Source organism: Chiloscyllium plagiosum, unplaced genomic scaffold, assembly GCF_037043375.1.
Source record: "Chiloscyllium plagiosum isolate Xiang-an unplaced genomic scaffold, Cpla_swu_hap1 HiC_scaffold_50, whole genome shotgun sequence".
Classification (NCBI taxonomy): domain Eukaryota; kingdom Metazoa; phylum Chordata; class Chondrichthyes; order Orectolobiformes; family Hemiscylliidae; genus Chiloscyllium; species Chiloscyllium plagiosum.
This window is the reverse complement of record NW_028270188.1, coordinates 47,372,400-47,389,820: the sequence shown is the minus strand read 5'-3', so window position 1 is coordinate 47,389,820 and position 17,421 is coordinate 47,372,400. Positions and strand designations below refer to the sequence as shown.

At 52.6% G+C, this 17,421-nt stretch overlaps 1 protein-coding gene across 2 annotated transcripts in view; it reads left to right on the top strand.

Moving 5' to 3' along the window:
• The window catches only part of LOC122544723 (CREB-regulated transcription coactivator 2-like), an 89,377-nt gene that overhangs the window by 33,295 nt on the left and 38,661 nt on the right, over positions 1-17,421 (top strand). For both annotated transcript variants that reach the window (XM_087985142.1, XM_087985141.1), the window contains exon 2: positions 16,912-17,022. In XM_087985142.1, the coding sequence (XP_087841268.1) occupies positions 16,912-17,022 (111 nt within the window). The remainder of the gene's footprint in view (positions 1-16,911; positions 17,023-17,421) is intronic.

Sequence of the window (17,421 nt, the reverse complement as noted above, 5' to 3'; positions counted from 1 at the left end):
TGGGGTACAGTACTGGTGGGGACAGGTCTGTCACTGTATAACACTGGGGTACAGTACTGGTGGGGACAGGTCTGTCACTGTATAACACTGGGGTACAGTACTGGTGGGGACAGGTCTGTCACTGTGTAACACTGGGGTACAGTACTGGTGGGGACACGTCTGTCACTGTATAACACTGGGGTACAGTACTGGTGGGGACAGGTCTGTCCCTGTCTATCACTGGTGTACAGTACTGGTGGGGACAGGTCTGTCACTGTGCAACACTGGGGTACAGTACTGGTGGGGACAGGTCTGTCACTGTATAACACTGGGGTACAGTACTGGTGGGGCCAGGTCTGACCCTGTATAACACTGGGGTACAGTACTGGTGGGGACAGGTCTGACCCTGTTTAACACTGGGGTACAGTACTGGTGGGGACAGGTCTGTCACTGTATTACACTGGGGTACAGTACTGGTGGGGACAGGTCTGTCACTGTGTAACACTGGGGCACAGTACTGGTGGGGACAGGTCTGTCACTGTGTAACACTGGGGTACAGTACTGGTGGGGACAGGTCTGTCACTGTGTAACACTGGGGTACAGTACTGGTGGGGACAGGTCTGTCCCTGTGTAACACTGGGCTACAGTACTGGTGGAGACAGGTCTGTCACTGTATAACACTGGGGTACAGTACTGGTGGGGTCAGGTCTGTCACTGTATAACACTGGGGTACAGTACTGGTGGGGACAGGTCTGTCACGGTATAACACTGGGATACAGTACTGGTGGGGACAGGTCTGTCACTGTATAACACTGGGGTACAGTACTGGTGGGGACAGGTCTGTCACTGTATAACACTGGGATACAGTACTGGTGGGGACAGGTCTGTCACTGTATAACACTGGGATACAGTACTGGTGGGGACAGGTCTGTCACTGTGTAACACTGGGGTACAGTACTGGTGGGGGACAGGTCTGTCCCAGTATAACACTGGGATACAGTACTGGTGGGCACAGGCCTGTCACTGTATAACACTGGGATACAGTACTGGTGGGGACAGGTCTGTCACTGTATAACACTGGGTTACAGTACTGGTGGGGACAGGTCTGTCACTGTATAACACTGGGGTACAGTACTGGTGGGGACAGGTCTGTCACTGTGTAACACTGGGGTACAGTACTGGTGGGGACAAGTCTGTCACTGTGTAACACTGGGGTACAGTACTGGTGGGGACAGGTCTGTCACTGTATAACACTGGGGTACAGTACTGGTGGGGACAGGTCTGTCACTGTATAACACTGGGATACAGTACTGGTGGGGACAGGTCTGTCACTGTATAACACTGGGGTACAGTACTGGTGGGGACAGGTCTGTCACTGTATAACACTGGGGTACAGTACTGGTGGGGACAGGTCTGTCACTGTATAACACTGGGGTCCAGTACTGGTGGGGACAGGTCTGTCACTGTATAACACTGGGATACAGTACTGGTGGGGACAGGTCTGTCACTGAAAAACACTGGGATATCGTACTGGTGGGGACAGGTCTGTCACTGTATAACACTGGGGTACAGTACTGGTGGGGACAGGTCTGTCACTGTATAACACTGGGATACAGTACTGGTGGGGACAGGTCTGTCACTGTGTAACACTGGGGTACAGTACTGGTGGGGACAGGTCTGTCACTGTATAACACTGGGATACAGTACTGGTGGGGACATGTTTGTCACTGTGTAACACTGGGGTACAGTACTGGTGGGGACAGGTCTGTCACTGTATTACACTGGGGTACAGTACTGGTGGGGACAGGTCTGTCACTGTATAACACTGGTGTACAGTACTGGTGGGGACAGGTCTGTCACTGTGTAACACTAGGGTACAGTACTGGTGGGGACAGGTCTGTCCCTGTGTAACACTGGGGTACAGTACTGGTGGGGTCAGGTCTGTCCCTGTATAACACTGGGGTACAGTACTGGTGGGGACAGGTCTGTCCCTGTATAACACTGGGGTACAGTACTGGTGGGGACAGGTCTGTCCCTGTATAACACTGGGGTACAGTACTGGTGGGGACAGGTCTGTCACTGTGTAACACTAGGGTACAGTACTGGTGGGGACAGGTCTGTCCCTGTATAACACTGGGGTACAGTACTGGTGGGGTCAGGTCTGTCCCTGTATAACACTGGGGTACGGTACTGGTGGGGACAGGTCTGTCCCTGTATAACACTGGGGTACAGTACTGGTGGGGACAGGTCTGTCCCTGTATAACACTGGGGTACAGTACTGGTGGGGACAGGTCTGTCCCTGTATAACACTGGGGTACGGTACTGGTGGGGACAGGTCTGTCCCTGTATAACACTGGGGTACGGTACTAGTGGGGACAGGTCTGTCACTGTATAACACTGGGGGACAGTACTGGTGGTGACAGGTCTGTCACTGTATAACACTGGGGTACAGTACTGGTGGGGACAGGTCTGTCACTGTATAACACTGGGGTACAGTACTGGTGGGGACAGGTCTGTCCCTGTATAACACTGGGGTAGATGCTGGTGGGGACAGGTCTGTCACTGTATAACACTGGGGTACAGTACTGGGTTGGGACAGGTCTGTCACTGTATAACACTGGGGTACAGTACTGGTGGGGACAGGTCTGTCCCTGTATAACACTGGGGTACAGTACTGGTGGGGACAGGTCTGTCACTGTATAACATTGGGGTACAGTACTGGTGGGGACAGGTCTGTCTGTGTATAACACTGGGGTACGGTACTGGTGGCGACAGGTCTGTCACTGTATAACACTGGGGTACGGTACTGGTGGGGACAGGTCTGTCACTGTATAACACTGGGGTACAGTACTGGTGGGGACATGTCTGTCACTGTGTAACACTGGGGTACGGTACTGGTGGGGACAGGTCTGTCACTGTATAACACTGGGGTACGGTACTGGTGGGGACAGGTCTGTCACTGTGTAACACTGGGGTACAGTACTGGTGGGGACAGGTCTGTCACTGTATAACACTGGGGTACAGTACTGGTGGGGACAGGTCTGTCACTGTATAACACTGGGGTACAGTACTGGTCGGTACTGGTCTGTCACTGTATAACACGGGTACAGTACTGGTGGGGACAGGTCTGTCACTGTATAACACTGGGGTACGGTACTGGTGGGGACAGGTCTGTCACTGTATAACACTGGGGTACGGTACTGGTGGGTACTGGTCTGTCACTGTATAACACTGGGGTACGGTACTGGTGGGGACAGGTCTGTCACTGTATAACACTGGGGTACGGTACTGGTGGGGACAGGTCTGTCACTGTAACGCACTGGGGTACAGTACTGGTGGGGACAGGTCTGTCCCTGTATAACACTGGGGTACAGTACTGGTGGGGACAGGTCTGTCACTGTATAACACTGGGGTACAGTACTGGTGGGGACAGGTCTGTCACTGTATAACGCTGGGGTACAGTACTGGGTGGGGACAGGTCTGTCACTGTATGACACTGGTGTACTCTGCTGGTGGGGACAGGTCTGTCGCTGTATAACACTGGGGTACAGTACTGGTGGGGACAGGTCTGTCCCTGTATAACACTGGGGTACAGTACTGGTGGGGGACAGGTCTGTCACTGTATAACACTTGGGTACAGTACTGGTGGGGACAGGTCTGTCACTGAATAACACTGGGGTACAATACTGGTGGGGACAGGTCTGTCACTGTATAACACTGGGATACAGTACTGTGTGGGGACAGGTCTGTCACTGTATAACACTGGGATACAGTACTGTGTGGGGACAGGTCTGTCACTGTATAACACTGGGGTACAGTACTGGTGGGGACAGGTCTGTCACTGTGTAACACTGGGGTACAGTACTGGTGGGGACAGGTCTGTCACTGTATAACACTGGGATACAGTACTGTGTGGGGACAGGTCTGTCACTGTATAACACTGGGGTACAGTACTGGTGGGGACAGGTCTGTCACTGTATAACACTGGGATACAGTACTGTGTGGGGACAGGTCTGTCACTGTATAACACTGGGGTACAGTACTGGTGGGGACAGGTCTGTCACTGTATAACACTGGGGTACAGTACTGGTGGGGGACAGGTCTGTCCCTGTATAACACTTGGGTACGGTACTGGTAGGGACAGGTCAGTCACTATATAACACTGGGGTACAGTACTGGTGGGGACCGGTCTGTCCCTGTATAACACTGTGGTACAGTACTGGTGGGGGCAGGTCTGTCACTGTATAACACTGGGGTACAGTACCGGTGGGGACAGGTCTGTCACTGTATAATGCATGGGTACGGTACTGGTGGGGACAGGTCTTTCTCTGTATAACACTGGGGTATGGTACTGGTGGGGACAGGTCTGTCACTGTATAACACTGGTGTACAGTACTGGTGGGGACAAGTCTGTCAGTGTATAACACTAGGGTACAGTACTGGTGGGGGCAGGTCTGTCACTGTATAACACTGGGGTACAGTACTGGTGGGGACACGTCTGTCACTGTATAACACTGGGGTACAGTACTGGTGGGGACACGTCTGTCACTGTATAACACTGGGGTACAGTACTTGTGGGGACAGGTCTGTATCTGTATAACACTGGGGTACAGTACTGGGTGGGGACAGGTCTGTCACTGTATAACACTGGGGTACAGTACTGGTGGGGGCTGGTCTGTCAGTGTTTAACACTGGGGTACAGTACTGGTGGGACAGGTCTGTCACTGTATAACACTGGGGTACAGTACTTGTGGGGACAGGTCTGTATCTGTATAACACTGGGGTACAGTACTGTTGGGGGCTGGTCTGTCACTGTATAACACTGGGGTACAGTAGTGGTGGGACAGGTCTGTCACTGTATAACACTGGGGTACAGTACTTCTGGGGACAGGTCTGTCTCTGTATAACACTGGGGTACAGCCCTGGTGGGGACAGGTCTCTCTCTGTATAATACTGGGGTACAGTCCTGGTGGGGGACAGGTCTATCACTGTATAACACTGGGGTACAGTACTGGTGGGGACAGGTCTCTCTCTGTATAACACTGGGGTACAGTACAGGTGGGGACAGGTCTGGCACTGTGTAACACTGGGGTACAGTGGTGGGGACAGGTCTGTCACTGTATAACACTGGGGTACAGTACTGGTGGGGACAGGTCTGTCACTGTATAACACAAGGGTACGGTACTGGTGGGGACACGTCTGTCACTGTATAACACTGGGGTACAGTACTGGTGGGGTCAGGTCTGTCACTGTATAACACTGGGGTACAGTACTGGTGGGGACAGGTCTGTCACTGTACAATACTGGGATGCAGTACTGGTGGGGATGGTCTATCACTGTATAACACTGGGGTACAGTGCTGGTGGGGACAGGTCTGTCACTGTATAACATAGGGGTACAGTTCTGGTGGGGACACGTCTGTCCGTGTATAACACTGGGGTACAGTACTGGTGGGGACAGGTCTGTCCCTGTATAACACTGTGGTACAGTACTGGTTGGGACAGGTCTGTCCCTGTTTAACATTGGGGTACAGTACTGGTGGGGACAGGTCTGTCCCTGTATAACACTGGGGTACAGTACTGGTGGGGACAGGTCTGTCCCTGTATAACACTGGGGTACAGTACTGGTGGGGACAGGTCTGTCACTGTATAACACTGGGTTAGAGTACTGGTGGGGACAGGTCTGTCACTGTATAACACTGGGGTACAGTACTGGTGGAACACGTCTGTCCCTGTATTCCCCTGGGGTACAATACTGGTGGGGACTGGTCTGTCACTGTATAACACTGGGGTACAGTACTGGGTGGGGACAGGTCTGTCACTGTATAACACTGGGGTACCGTACTGGTGGGGACAGGTCTGTCACTGTATAACACTGCCGTACAGTACTGGTGGGGACAGGTCTGTCACTGTATAATACTGGGGTTCAGTACTGGTGGGGACAGGTCTGTCACTGTGTAACACTGGGGTACAGTACTGGTGGGGACATGTCTGTCACTGCTCAGAACTGGGGTACTGTCCATCAGGTCTGTCACTGTATAACAAGAGGGTATGGTACTGGTGGGGGACAGGTCTGTCTGTGTATAACACAGGGGTACAGTACTGGTGGGGGACAGGTCTCTCTCTGTATAACACTGGGTACAGTACTGGTGGGGACAGGTCTGTCTCCATATAACACTGGGTTACAGTACTGGTGGGATCAGGTCTGTCCCTGTACAACACTGGGGTACAGTACTGGTGGGGGACAGGTCTGTCACTGTATAACACTGGGGTACAGTATTGGTGGGGACGGGTCTGTCACTGTATAACACCGGGGTACAGTACTGGTGGGGACAGGTCAGTCCCTGTATAACACTGTGGTACAGTACTGGTGGGGACAGGTCAGTCCTTGTATAACACTGTGGTACAGTACTGGTGGGGACAGGTCAGTCCCTGTATAACACTGTGGTACAGTACTGATGGGGAGAAAGTGAGGACTGCAGATGCTGGAGATCAGAGCTGAAAATGTGTTGCTGGAAAAGCGCAGCAGGTCAGGCAGCATCCAGGGAACAGGAGAATCGACGTTTCGGGCATAAGCCCTTCTTCAGGAAGATTCCTGAAGAAGGGCTTATGCCCGAAACGTCGATTCTCCTGTTCCCTGCATGCTGCCTGACCTGCTGCGTTTTTCCAGCAACACATTTTCAGCTACAGTACTGATGGGGACAGGTCTGTCACTGTATAACACTGGGGTACAATACTGGTGGGGACATGCCTGTCACTGTGTAACACTGGGGTATAGTACTGGTGGGCACAGGTCTGTCCCTGTACAACACTGTGGTACAGTACTGCTGGGGACAGGTCTGTCACTGTATCACACTAGGGTACAGTACTGGTGGGGGCAGGTCTGTCACTGTATAACACTGGGGTACAGTACTGGTGGGGACAGGTCTGTCACTGTATAATATATGGGTACGGTACTGGTGGGGACAGGTCTGTCTCTGTATAACACTGGGGTATGGTACTGGTGGGGACAGGTCTGTCCCTGTATAACACTGGTGCACAGTACTGGTGGGGGCAGGTCTGTCACCGTATAACACTGGGGTACAGTACTGGTGGGGACACGTCTGTCACTGTATAACACTGGGGTACAGTACTGGTGGGGACAGGTCTGTCACTGTATAACACTGGGGTACAGTACTGGGGGGGACACGTCTGTCACTGTATAACACTGGGGTACAGTACTGGTGGGGACACGTCTGTCACTGTGTAACACTGGGGTACAGTATTGGTGGGGACAGGTCTGTCACTGTATAACACTGGGGTACAGTACTTGTGGGGACAGGTCTGTATCTGTATAACACTGGGGTACAGTACTGTTGGGACAGGTCTGTCACTGTATAACTCTGGGGTACAGTACTGGTGGGGACAGGTCTGTCTCTGTATAACACGGGGGTACAGCCCTGGTGGGGACAGGTCTCTCTCTGTATAATACTGGGGTACAGTCCTGGCGGGGGACAGGTCTGTCACTGTATAACACTGGGGTACAGTACTATTGGGGGACAGGTCTGTCTCTGTATAACACTGGGGTACAGTACTCGTTGGGACAGGTCTGTCCCTGTACAACACTGGGTACAGTACTGGTGGGTAAAAACAATGACTGCAGATGCTGGAAACCAGATTCTGGATTAGTGGTGCTGGAAGAGCACAGCAATTCAGGCAGCATCCGAGGACAGGCAAAATCGACGTTTCGGGCAAAAGCCCTTCATCAGGAAGGGCTTTTGCCCGAAACGTCGATTTTGCCTGTCCTCGGATGCTGCCTGAATTGCTGTGCTCTTCCAGCACCACTAATCCAGAACAGTACTGGTGGGGACAGGTCTGTCTCTGTACAACACTGGGGTACAGTACTGGTGGGGACATGTCTGTCACTGTTCAGAACTGGGGTACTGTCCATCAGGTCTGTCACTGTATAACAAGAGGGTTCGGTACTGGTGGGGGACAGGTCTGTCTGTGTATAACACAGGGGTACAGTACTGGTGGGGGACAGGTCTCTCTCTGTATAACACTGGGTACAGTACTGGTGGGGACAGGTCTGTCTCCATATAACACTGGGTTACAGTACTGGTGGGATCAGGTCTGTCCCTGTACAACACTGGGGTACAGTACTGGTGGGGGACAGGTCTGTCACTGTATAACACTGGGGTACAGTATTGGTGGGCACGGGTCTGTCACTGTATAACACCGGGGTACAGTACTGGTGGGGACAGGTCAGTCCCTGTATAACACTGTGGTACAGTACTGGTGGGGACAGGTCAGTCCCTGTATAACACTGTGGTACAGTACTGGTGGGGACAGGCCTGTCCCTGTATAACACTGGGGTACAGTATTGGTGGGGACAGGTCAGTCCCTGTCTAACACTGTGGTACAGTACTGATGGGGAGAAAGTGAGGACTGCAGATGCTGGAGATCAGAGCTGAAAATGTGTTGCTGGAAAAGCGCAGCAGGTCAGGCAGCATCCAGGGAACAGGAGAATCGACGTTTCGGGCATAAGCCCTTCTTCAGGAAGATTCCTGAAGAAGGGCTTATGCCCGAAACGTCGATTCTCCTGTTCCCTGCATGCTGCCTGACCTGCTGCGTTTTTCCAGCAACACATTTTCAGCTACAGTACTGATGGGGACAGGTCTGTCACTGTATAACACTGGGGTACAGCACTGGTGGGGACATGCCTGTCACTGTGTAACACTGGGGTATAGTACTGGTGGGCACAGGTCTGTCCCTGTACAACACTGGGGTACAGTACAGGTGGGGACAGGTCTGTCACTGTACAGCACTGGGGTACGGTACATCAGGTCTGTCGCTGTATAACAAGGGGGTAGGGTACTGGTGGGGGACCGGTCTGTCTCTGTATAACACTGGGACACAGTACTGGTGGGGAAGGGTCTGTGACTGTATAACACTGGGGTACAGTACTGGTGGGGTTAGGTCTGTCACTGTCTAACTCTGCGGTATTGTATTGGTGGGGACAGCTCAGTTCCTGTATAACACTGGGGTACCGTATTGGGGGGGACAGGTCTGTCGCTGTATAACACTGGGATACAGTACTGGTGGGAACACGTCTGTCACTGTATAACACGGGGGTACAGCCCTGGTGGGGACAGGTCTCTCTCTGTATAATACTGGGGTACAGTCCTGGCGGGGGACAGGTCTGTCACTGTATAACACTGGGGTACAGTACTATTGGGGGACAGGTCTGTCTCTGTATAACACTGGGGTACAGTACTGGTTGGGACAGGTCTGTCACTGTGTAACACTGGGGTACAGTGGTGGGGACAGGTCTGTCACTGTATAACACAAGGGTACGGTACTGGTGGGGACAGGTCTGTCACTGAATAACACTGGGGTACAATACTGGTGGGGACAGGTCTGTCACTGTAGAACACTGGGGTACAGTACTGGCAGTGGACAGGTCTGTCACTGTATAATACTGGGGTACAGTACTGGTGGGGGACAGGTCTGTCACTGTCTAACACTGGGGTACAGTACTGGTGGGGACAGGTCTGTCCCTGTACAACACTGGGTACAGTACTGGTGGGTAAAAACAATGACTGCAGATGCTGGAAACCAGATTCTGGATTAGTGGTGCTGGAAGAGCACAGCAATTCAGGCAGCATCCGAGGACAGGCAAAATCGACGTTTCGGGCAAAAGCCCTTCATCAGGAAGGGCTTTTGCCCGAAACGTCGATTTTGCCTGTCCTCGGATGCTGCCTGAATTGCTGTGCTCTTCCAGCACCACTAATCCAGAACAGTACTGGTGGGGACAGGTCTGTCTCTGTACAACACTGGGGTACAGTACTGGTGGGGACATGTCTGTCACTGTTCAGAACTGGGGTACTGTCCATCAAGTCTGTCACTGTATAACAAGAGGGTTCGGTACTGGTGGGGGACAGGTCTGTCTGTGTATAACACAGGGGTACAGTACTGGTGGGGGACAGGTCTCTCTCTGTATAACACTGGGTACAGTACTGGTGGGGACAGGTCTGTCTCCATATAATACTGGGTTACAGTACTGGTGGGATCAGGTCTGTCCCTGTACAACACTGGGGTACAGTACTGGTGGGGGACAGGTCTGTCACTGTATAACACTGGGGTACAGTATTGGTGGGCACGGGTCTGTCACTGTATAACACCGGGGTACAGTACTGGTGGGGACAGGTCAGTCCCTGTATAACACTGTGGTACAGTACTGGTGGGGACAGGTCAGTCCCTGTATAACACTGTGGTACAGTACTGGTGGGGACAGGCCTGTCCCTGTATAACACTGGGGTACAGTATTGGTGGGGACAGGTCAGTCCCTGTCTAACACTGTGGTACAGTACTGATGGGGAGAAAGTGAGGACTGCAGATGCTGGAGATCAGAGCTGAAAATGTGTTGCTGGAAAAGCGCAGCAGGTCAGGCAGCATCCAGGGAACAGGAGAATCGACGTTTCGGGCATAAGCCCTTCTTCAGGAAGATTCCTGAAGAAGGGCTTATGCCCGAAACGTCGATTCTCCTGTTCCCTGCATGCTGCCTGACCTGCTGCGTTTTTCCAGCAACACATTTTCAGCTACAGTACTGATGGGGACAGGTCTGTCACTGTATAACACTGGGGTACAGCACTGGTGGGGACATGCCTGTCACTGTGTAACACTGGGGTATAGTACTGGTGGGCACAGGTCTGTCCCTGTACAACACTGGGGTACAGTACAGGTGGGGACAGGTCTGTCACTGTACAGCACTGGGGTACGGTACATCAGGTCTGTCGCTGTATAACAAGGGGGTAGGGTACTGGTGGGGGACCGGTCTGTCTCTGTATAACACTGGGACACAGTACTGGTGGGGAAGGGTCTGTGACTGTATAACACTGGGGTACAGTACTGGTGGGGTTAGGTCTGTCACTGTCTAACTCTGCGGTATTGTATTGGTGGGGACAGCTCAGTTCCTGTATAACACTGGGGTACCGTATTGGGGGGGACAGGTCTGTCGCTGTATAACACTGGGATACAGTACTGGTGGGAACACGTCTGTCACTGTATAACACTGGGGTACAGTATTGGTGGGCACGGGTCTGTCACTGTATAACACGGTGGCACGGTAGTGTTGGGGACTGGTCCGTCACTGTATAACATTGGGGTACAGTACTGGTTTGGACAGGTCAGTCCCTGAAGAGCACTGGGGCAGAGTACTGGTGGGGACAGGTCTATGACTATATAACACTGGGGTACGGTACGTCAATTCTGTCACTGTATAACACGGTGGCACGGTAGTGTTGGGGACTGGTCCGTCACTGTATAACATTGGGGTACAGTACTGGTTTGGACTGGTCAGTCCCTGAAGAGCACTGGGGTACAGTACTGGTGGGGACAGGTCTGTCCCTGCATAACACGGAGGTATACTACTGGTGGGGACAGGTCTGTCACAGTATAACATTGGGGTACAGTACTGGTGGGGGACAGGTCTGTCACTGTATAACACTGGGATACAGTACTGGTGGGGACAGGTCTGTCACTGTATAACACTGGGGTACGGTACTGGTGGGGACAGGTCTGTCACTGTATAACACTGGGGTACAGTACTGGTGGGGACAGGTCTGTCACTGTATAACACTGGGATACAGTACTGGTGGGGACAGGTCTGTCACTGTGTAACACTGGGGTACAGTACTGGTGGGGACAGGTCTGTCACTGTGTAACACTGGGGTACAGTACTGGTGGGGACAGGTCTGTCACTGTATAACACTGGGGTACGGTACTGGTGGGGACAGGTCTGTCACTGTATAACACTGGGGTCCAGTACTGGTGGGGAAGGGTTTGTACCTGTGTAACACTGGGATACAGTACTGGTGAAGGACAGGTCTGTCACTGTACCACTGGGGTACAGTACTGGTGTCTCTGGTCTGCCACTGTAACACTGGGGTACAGTACTGGTGGCGACAGGTCTGTCCCTGTATAACACTGGGGTACAGTACTGGTGGGGACAGGTCTGTCACTGTATAACACTGGGGTACAGTACTGGTGGGGGACAAGTCTGTCACTGTATAACACTGGGGTACGGTACTGGTGTGGACAGGTCTGTCTCTGTATAACACTGGGGTACAGTACTGGTTGGGACAGGTCTGTCACTGTGTAACACTGGGGTACAGTGGTGGGGACAGGTCTGTCACTGTATAACACAAGGGTACGGTACTGGTGGGGACAGGTCTGTCACTGAATAACACTGGGGTACAATACTGGTGGGGACAGGTCTGTCACTGTAGAACACTGGGGTACAGTACTGGCAGTGGACAGGTCTGTCACTGTATAATACTGGGGTACAGTACTGGTGGGGGACAGGTCTGTCACTGTCTAACACTGGGGTACAGTACTGGTGGGGACAGGTCTGTCCCTGTACAACACTGGGTACAGTACTGGTGGGTAAAAACAATGACTGCAGATGCTGGAAACCAGATTCTGGATTAGTGGTGCTGGAAGAGCACAGCAATTCAGGCAGCATCCGAGGACAGGCAAAATCGACGTTTCGGGCAAAAGCCCTTCATCAGGAAGGGCTTTTGCCCGAAACGTCGATTTTGCCTGTCCTCGGATGCTGCCTGAATTGCTGTGCTCTTCCAGCACCACTAATCCAGAACAGTACTGGTGGGGACAGGTCTGTCTCTGTACAACACTGGGGTACAGTACTGGTGGGGACATGTCTGTCACTGTTCAGAACTGGGGTACTGTCCATCAAGTCTGTCACTGTATAACAAGAGGGTTCGGTACTGGTGGGGGACAGGTCTGTCTGTGTATAACACAGGGGTACAGTACTGGTGGGGGACAGGTCTCTCTCTGTATAACACTGGGTACAGTACTGGTGGGGACAGGTCTGTCTCCATATAAGATTCCTGAAGAAGGGCTTATGCCCGAAACGTCGATTCTCCTGTTCCCTGCATGCTGCCTGACCTGCTGCGTTTTTCCAGCAACACATTTTCAGCTACAGTACTGATGGGGACAGGTCTGTCACTGTATAACACTGGGGTACAGCACTGGTGGGGACATGCCTGTCACTGTGTAACACTGGGGTATAGTACTGGTGGGCACAGGTCTGTCCCTGTACAACACTGGGGTACAGTACAGGTGGGGACAGGTCTGTCACTGTACAGCACTGGGGTACGGTACATCAGGTCTGTCGCTGTATAACAAGGGGGTAGGGTACTGGTGGGGGACCGGTCTGTCTCTGTATAACACTGGGACACAGTACTGGTGGGGAAGGGTCTGTGACTGTATAACACTGGGGTACAGTACTGGTGGGGTTAGGTCTGTCACTGTCTAACTCTGCGGTATTGTATTGGTGGGGACAGCTCAGTTCCTGTATAACACTGGGGTACCGTATTGGGGGGGACAGGTCTGTCGCTGTATAACACTGGGATACAGTATTGGTGGGCACGGGTCTGTCACTGTATAACACCGGGGTACAGTACTGGTGGGGACAGGTCTGTCACTGTATAACACTGGGGTACGGTACTGGTGGGGACAGGTCTGTCACTGTATAACACTGGGGTACAGTACTGGTGGGGACAGGTGTATGACTATATAACACTGGGGTACGGTACGTCAGTTCTGTCACTGTATAACACGGTAGCACGGTAGTGTTGGGGACTGGTCCGTCACTGTATAACATTGGGGTACAGTACTGGTTTGGACTGGTCAGTCCCTGAAGAGCACTGGGGTACAGTACTGGTGGGGACAGGTCTGTCCCTGCATAACACGGAGGTATACTACTGGTGGGGACAGGTCTGTCACAGTATAACATTGGGGTACAGTACTGGTGGGGGACAGGTCTGTCACTGTATAACACTGGGATACAGTACTGGTGGGGACAGGTCTGTCACTGTATAACACTGGGGTACGGTACTGGTGGCGACAGGTCTGTCCCTGTATAACTCTGGGATACAGTACTGGTGGGGACAGGTCTGTCACTGTGTAACACTGGGGTACAGTACTGGTGGGGACAGGTCTGTCACTGTGTAACACTGGGGTACAGTACTGGTGGGGACAGGTCTGTCACTGTATAACACTGGGGTACGGTACTGGTGGGGACAGGTCTGTCACTGTATAACACTGGGGTACAGAACTGGTGGGGAAGGGTTTGTACCTGTGTAACACTGGGATACAGTACTGGTGAAGGACAGGTCTGTCACTGTACCACTGGGGTACAGTACTGGTGTGTCTGGTCTGCCACTGTAACACTGGGGTACAGTACTGGTGGCGACAGGTCTGTCCCTGTATAACACTGGGGTACAGTACTGGTGGGGACAGGTCTGTCACTGTATAACACTGGGGTACAGTACTGGTGGGGGACAAGTCTGTCACTGTATAACACTGGGGTACAGTACTGGTGGGGGACAAGTCTGTCACTGTATAACACTGGGGTACGGTATTGGTGTGGACAGGTCTGTCACTGTGTAACACTGGGGTACAGTACTGGTGGGGACAGGTCTGTCCCTGTATAACACTGGGGTACAGTACTGGTGGCGACAGGTCTGTCCCTATGTAACACTGGGGTACAGTACTGGTGGGGACAGGTCTGTCACTGTGTAACACTGGGGTACAGTACTGGTGGGGACAGGTCTGTCACTGTGTAACACTGGGGTACAGTACTGGTGGTGGACAGGTCTGTCCCTGTATAACACTGGGGTACAGTACTGGTGGTGGACAGGTCTGTCTCTGTATAACACTGGGGTACAGTTCTGGTGGGGACAGGTCTGTCACTGTGTAACACTGGGGTACAGTACTGGTGGGGACAGGTCTGTCTCTGTATAACACTGGGGTACAGTTCTGGTGGCGACAGGTCTGTCCCTGTGTAACACTGGCGGTACAGTACTGGTGGGGGACAGGTCTGTCTCTGTATAACACTGGGGTACAGTTCTGGTGGCGACAGGTCTGTCCCTGTGTAACACTGGGGGTACAGTTTTGGTGGAGACGGGTCAGTCAGTGTTTAACACTGGGGTACAGTACTAGTGGGGACAGGTCTGCCTCTGTATAGACTGTGGTACAATAGCCAATGGGTGCAGGAGTCGGCCATTCTGCCCTTCGAGCCTGCACTACCATTCATTATGATCACGGATGATCATCCTCCAGCAGTATCCTGTTCCTAGCTTATCTCCATAACCATTGATTCCACTATCCTTTAGAGCTCGATCCAACTCTCTTAAACGAATCCAGAGACTGGGCCTCCACTGCCTTCTGGTGCAGAGCATTCCACAAACCCACCACTGTCTGGGTGAAGAAGTTTCTCCTCATCTCTGTCCTAAATGGCCTACCCCTTATTTTTAATCTGTGTCCTGGTACAGTACTGATGGGGACAAGTCTGACACTATAACACTGAGGTGCAGTACCGGTGGGGACGGCTCTGTCACTGTATAACACTGGGGTACAGTACTAGTGGGGGACAGGTCTGTCACTATATAACACTGGGGTACAGTACTGGTGGGGACAGGTCTGTCACTGTATCACACTGGGGGACAGGTCTGTCACTGTATCACACTGGGTTACAGTACTGGTGGGGACAGGTCTGTCACTGTATAACGCTGGGTACAGTACTGGTAGGGGACAGGTCTGTCACTGTATAACACTGGGGTACAGTGCTGGTGGGGACAGGTCTGTCCCTGTATAACACTGGGGTACAGTACTGGTGGGGACAGGTCTGTCACTGTATAACACTGGGGTACGGTACTGGTGGGGGACAGGTCTGTCACTGTATAACACTGGGGTACAGTACTGGTGGGGACAGGTCTGTCACTGTATAACACTGGGGGACAGGTCTGTCACTGTATAACACTGGGGTACAGTACAGGTGGGGACAGGTCTGTCACTGTATAACACTGGGGGACAGGTCTGTCACTGTATAACACTGGGGTACAGTACAGGTGGGGACAGGTCTGTCACTGTATAACACTGGGGGACAGGTCTGTCACTGTATAACACTGGGGTACAGTACTGGTGGGGCCAGGTCTGTCACTGTATAACACTGGGGTACGGTACTGGTGGGGGACAGGTCTGTCACTGTATAACACTGGGGTACAGTACTGGTGGGGACAGGTCTGTCACTGTATACCACTGGGGGACAGGTCTGTCACTGTATAACACTGGGGTACAGTACTGGTGGGGACAGGTCTGTCCCTGTATAACACTGGGGTACAGTACTGGTGGGGACAGGTCTGTCACTGTATACCACTGGGGGACAGGTCTGTCACTGTGTAACACTGGGGTACAGTACTGGTGGGGACAGGTCTGTCACTGTATACCACTGGGGGACAGGTCTGTCACTGTATAACACTGGGGTACAGTACTGGTGGGGACAGGTCTGTCCCTGTATAACACTGGGGTACAGTACTGGTGGGGACAGGTCTGTCCCTGTATAACACTGTGGTACCATACTGATGCGGACTGATCTGTGAGTGTATTACTCTGGCGCTGTCATCTGGTCGGTGTTTGTTTTGTGAGTATGTTACAGAATCAGTGCTGTGGAGCAGTGCTCCTGAGCTCTCTGTGCTGTAAAATTTTTTTAAGGCTTCTTTGTGGGGCGATGATTTGGTTTAATTCAAAAAGTGTAATGGTAGGTTTCTTCTCTCTCTATCCAGCGCTTTCCTTTCCACCTCGCCCGTTTGTCTCACTTACCCTTTTCTGTTTGTCTGTCTTTGCATACATCATGGTTTGTGTGTGATTTGCAAATTGCTTGTGCTGTAATGTGCGATTCATGTGTGTCCAGTGCCAGAGTCAAGAGCGCGGTTTGAATGTTGAAGTTCTATTGGAGCTGTGTTTTTGTGTGTTTTGTCAGCTGGTGATGTGATTTCCCTCTGGCATGCCCCAGTTGCCAGTGGGCATTGCCAGCGTGTGTTGCGTTTTGCTTTGACCCCAGGAAACCTGTTGTCTGTTCCTTCCCCAGTTACAGGCTCAGAAGGTACACCAACTCCGCCTGTCACATACTCGAGGGCTGTATTATGGTGGGTCACTGCCTAATGTCAATGCCATCTCCAGCAACAACGCTGAATTCCAGGTAATCAGGGCTGTTCACAACTAATTTTTGATATTCATGGACACTATCGGTGGGTCAGCTCTGAGGAAGTGCTGCACTAACGGAGGGTCAGTGCTGAGGGAGGGCCGCACTGTTGGAGGGTCAGTGCTGAGGGAGTGCCGCACTGTTGGAGGGGCAGTGCTGAGGGAGCGCTGCACTGTTGGACGGTCGGTGCTGAGGGAGCGCTGCACTGTCGGACGGTCGGTGCTGAGGGAGCGCTGCATTGTTGGAGGGGCAGTGCTGAGGGAGCGCTGCACTGTTGGAGGGGCAGTGCTGAGGGAGTGCTGCACTGTTGGACGGTCGGTGCTGAGGGAGCGCTGCACTGTTGGAGGGTCAGTGCTGAGGGAGCGCTGCACTGTCGGACGGTCGATGCTGAGGGAG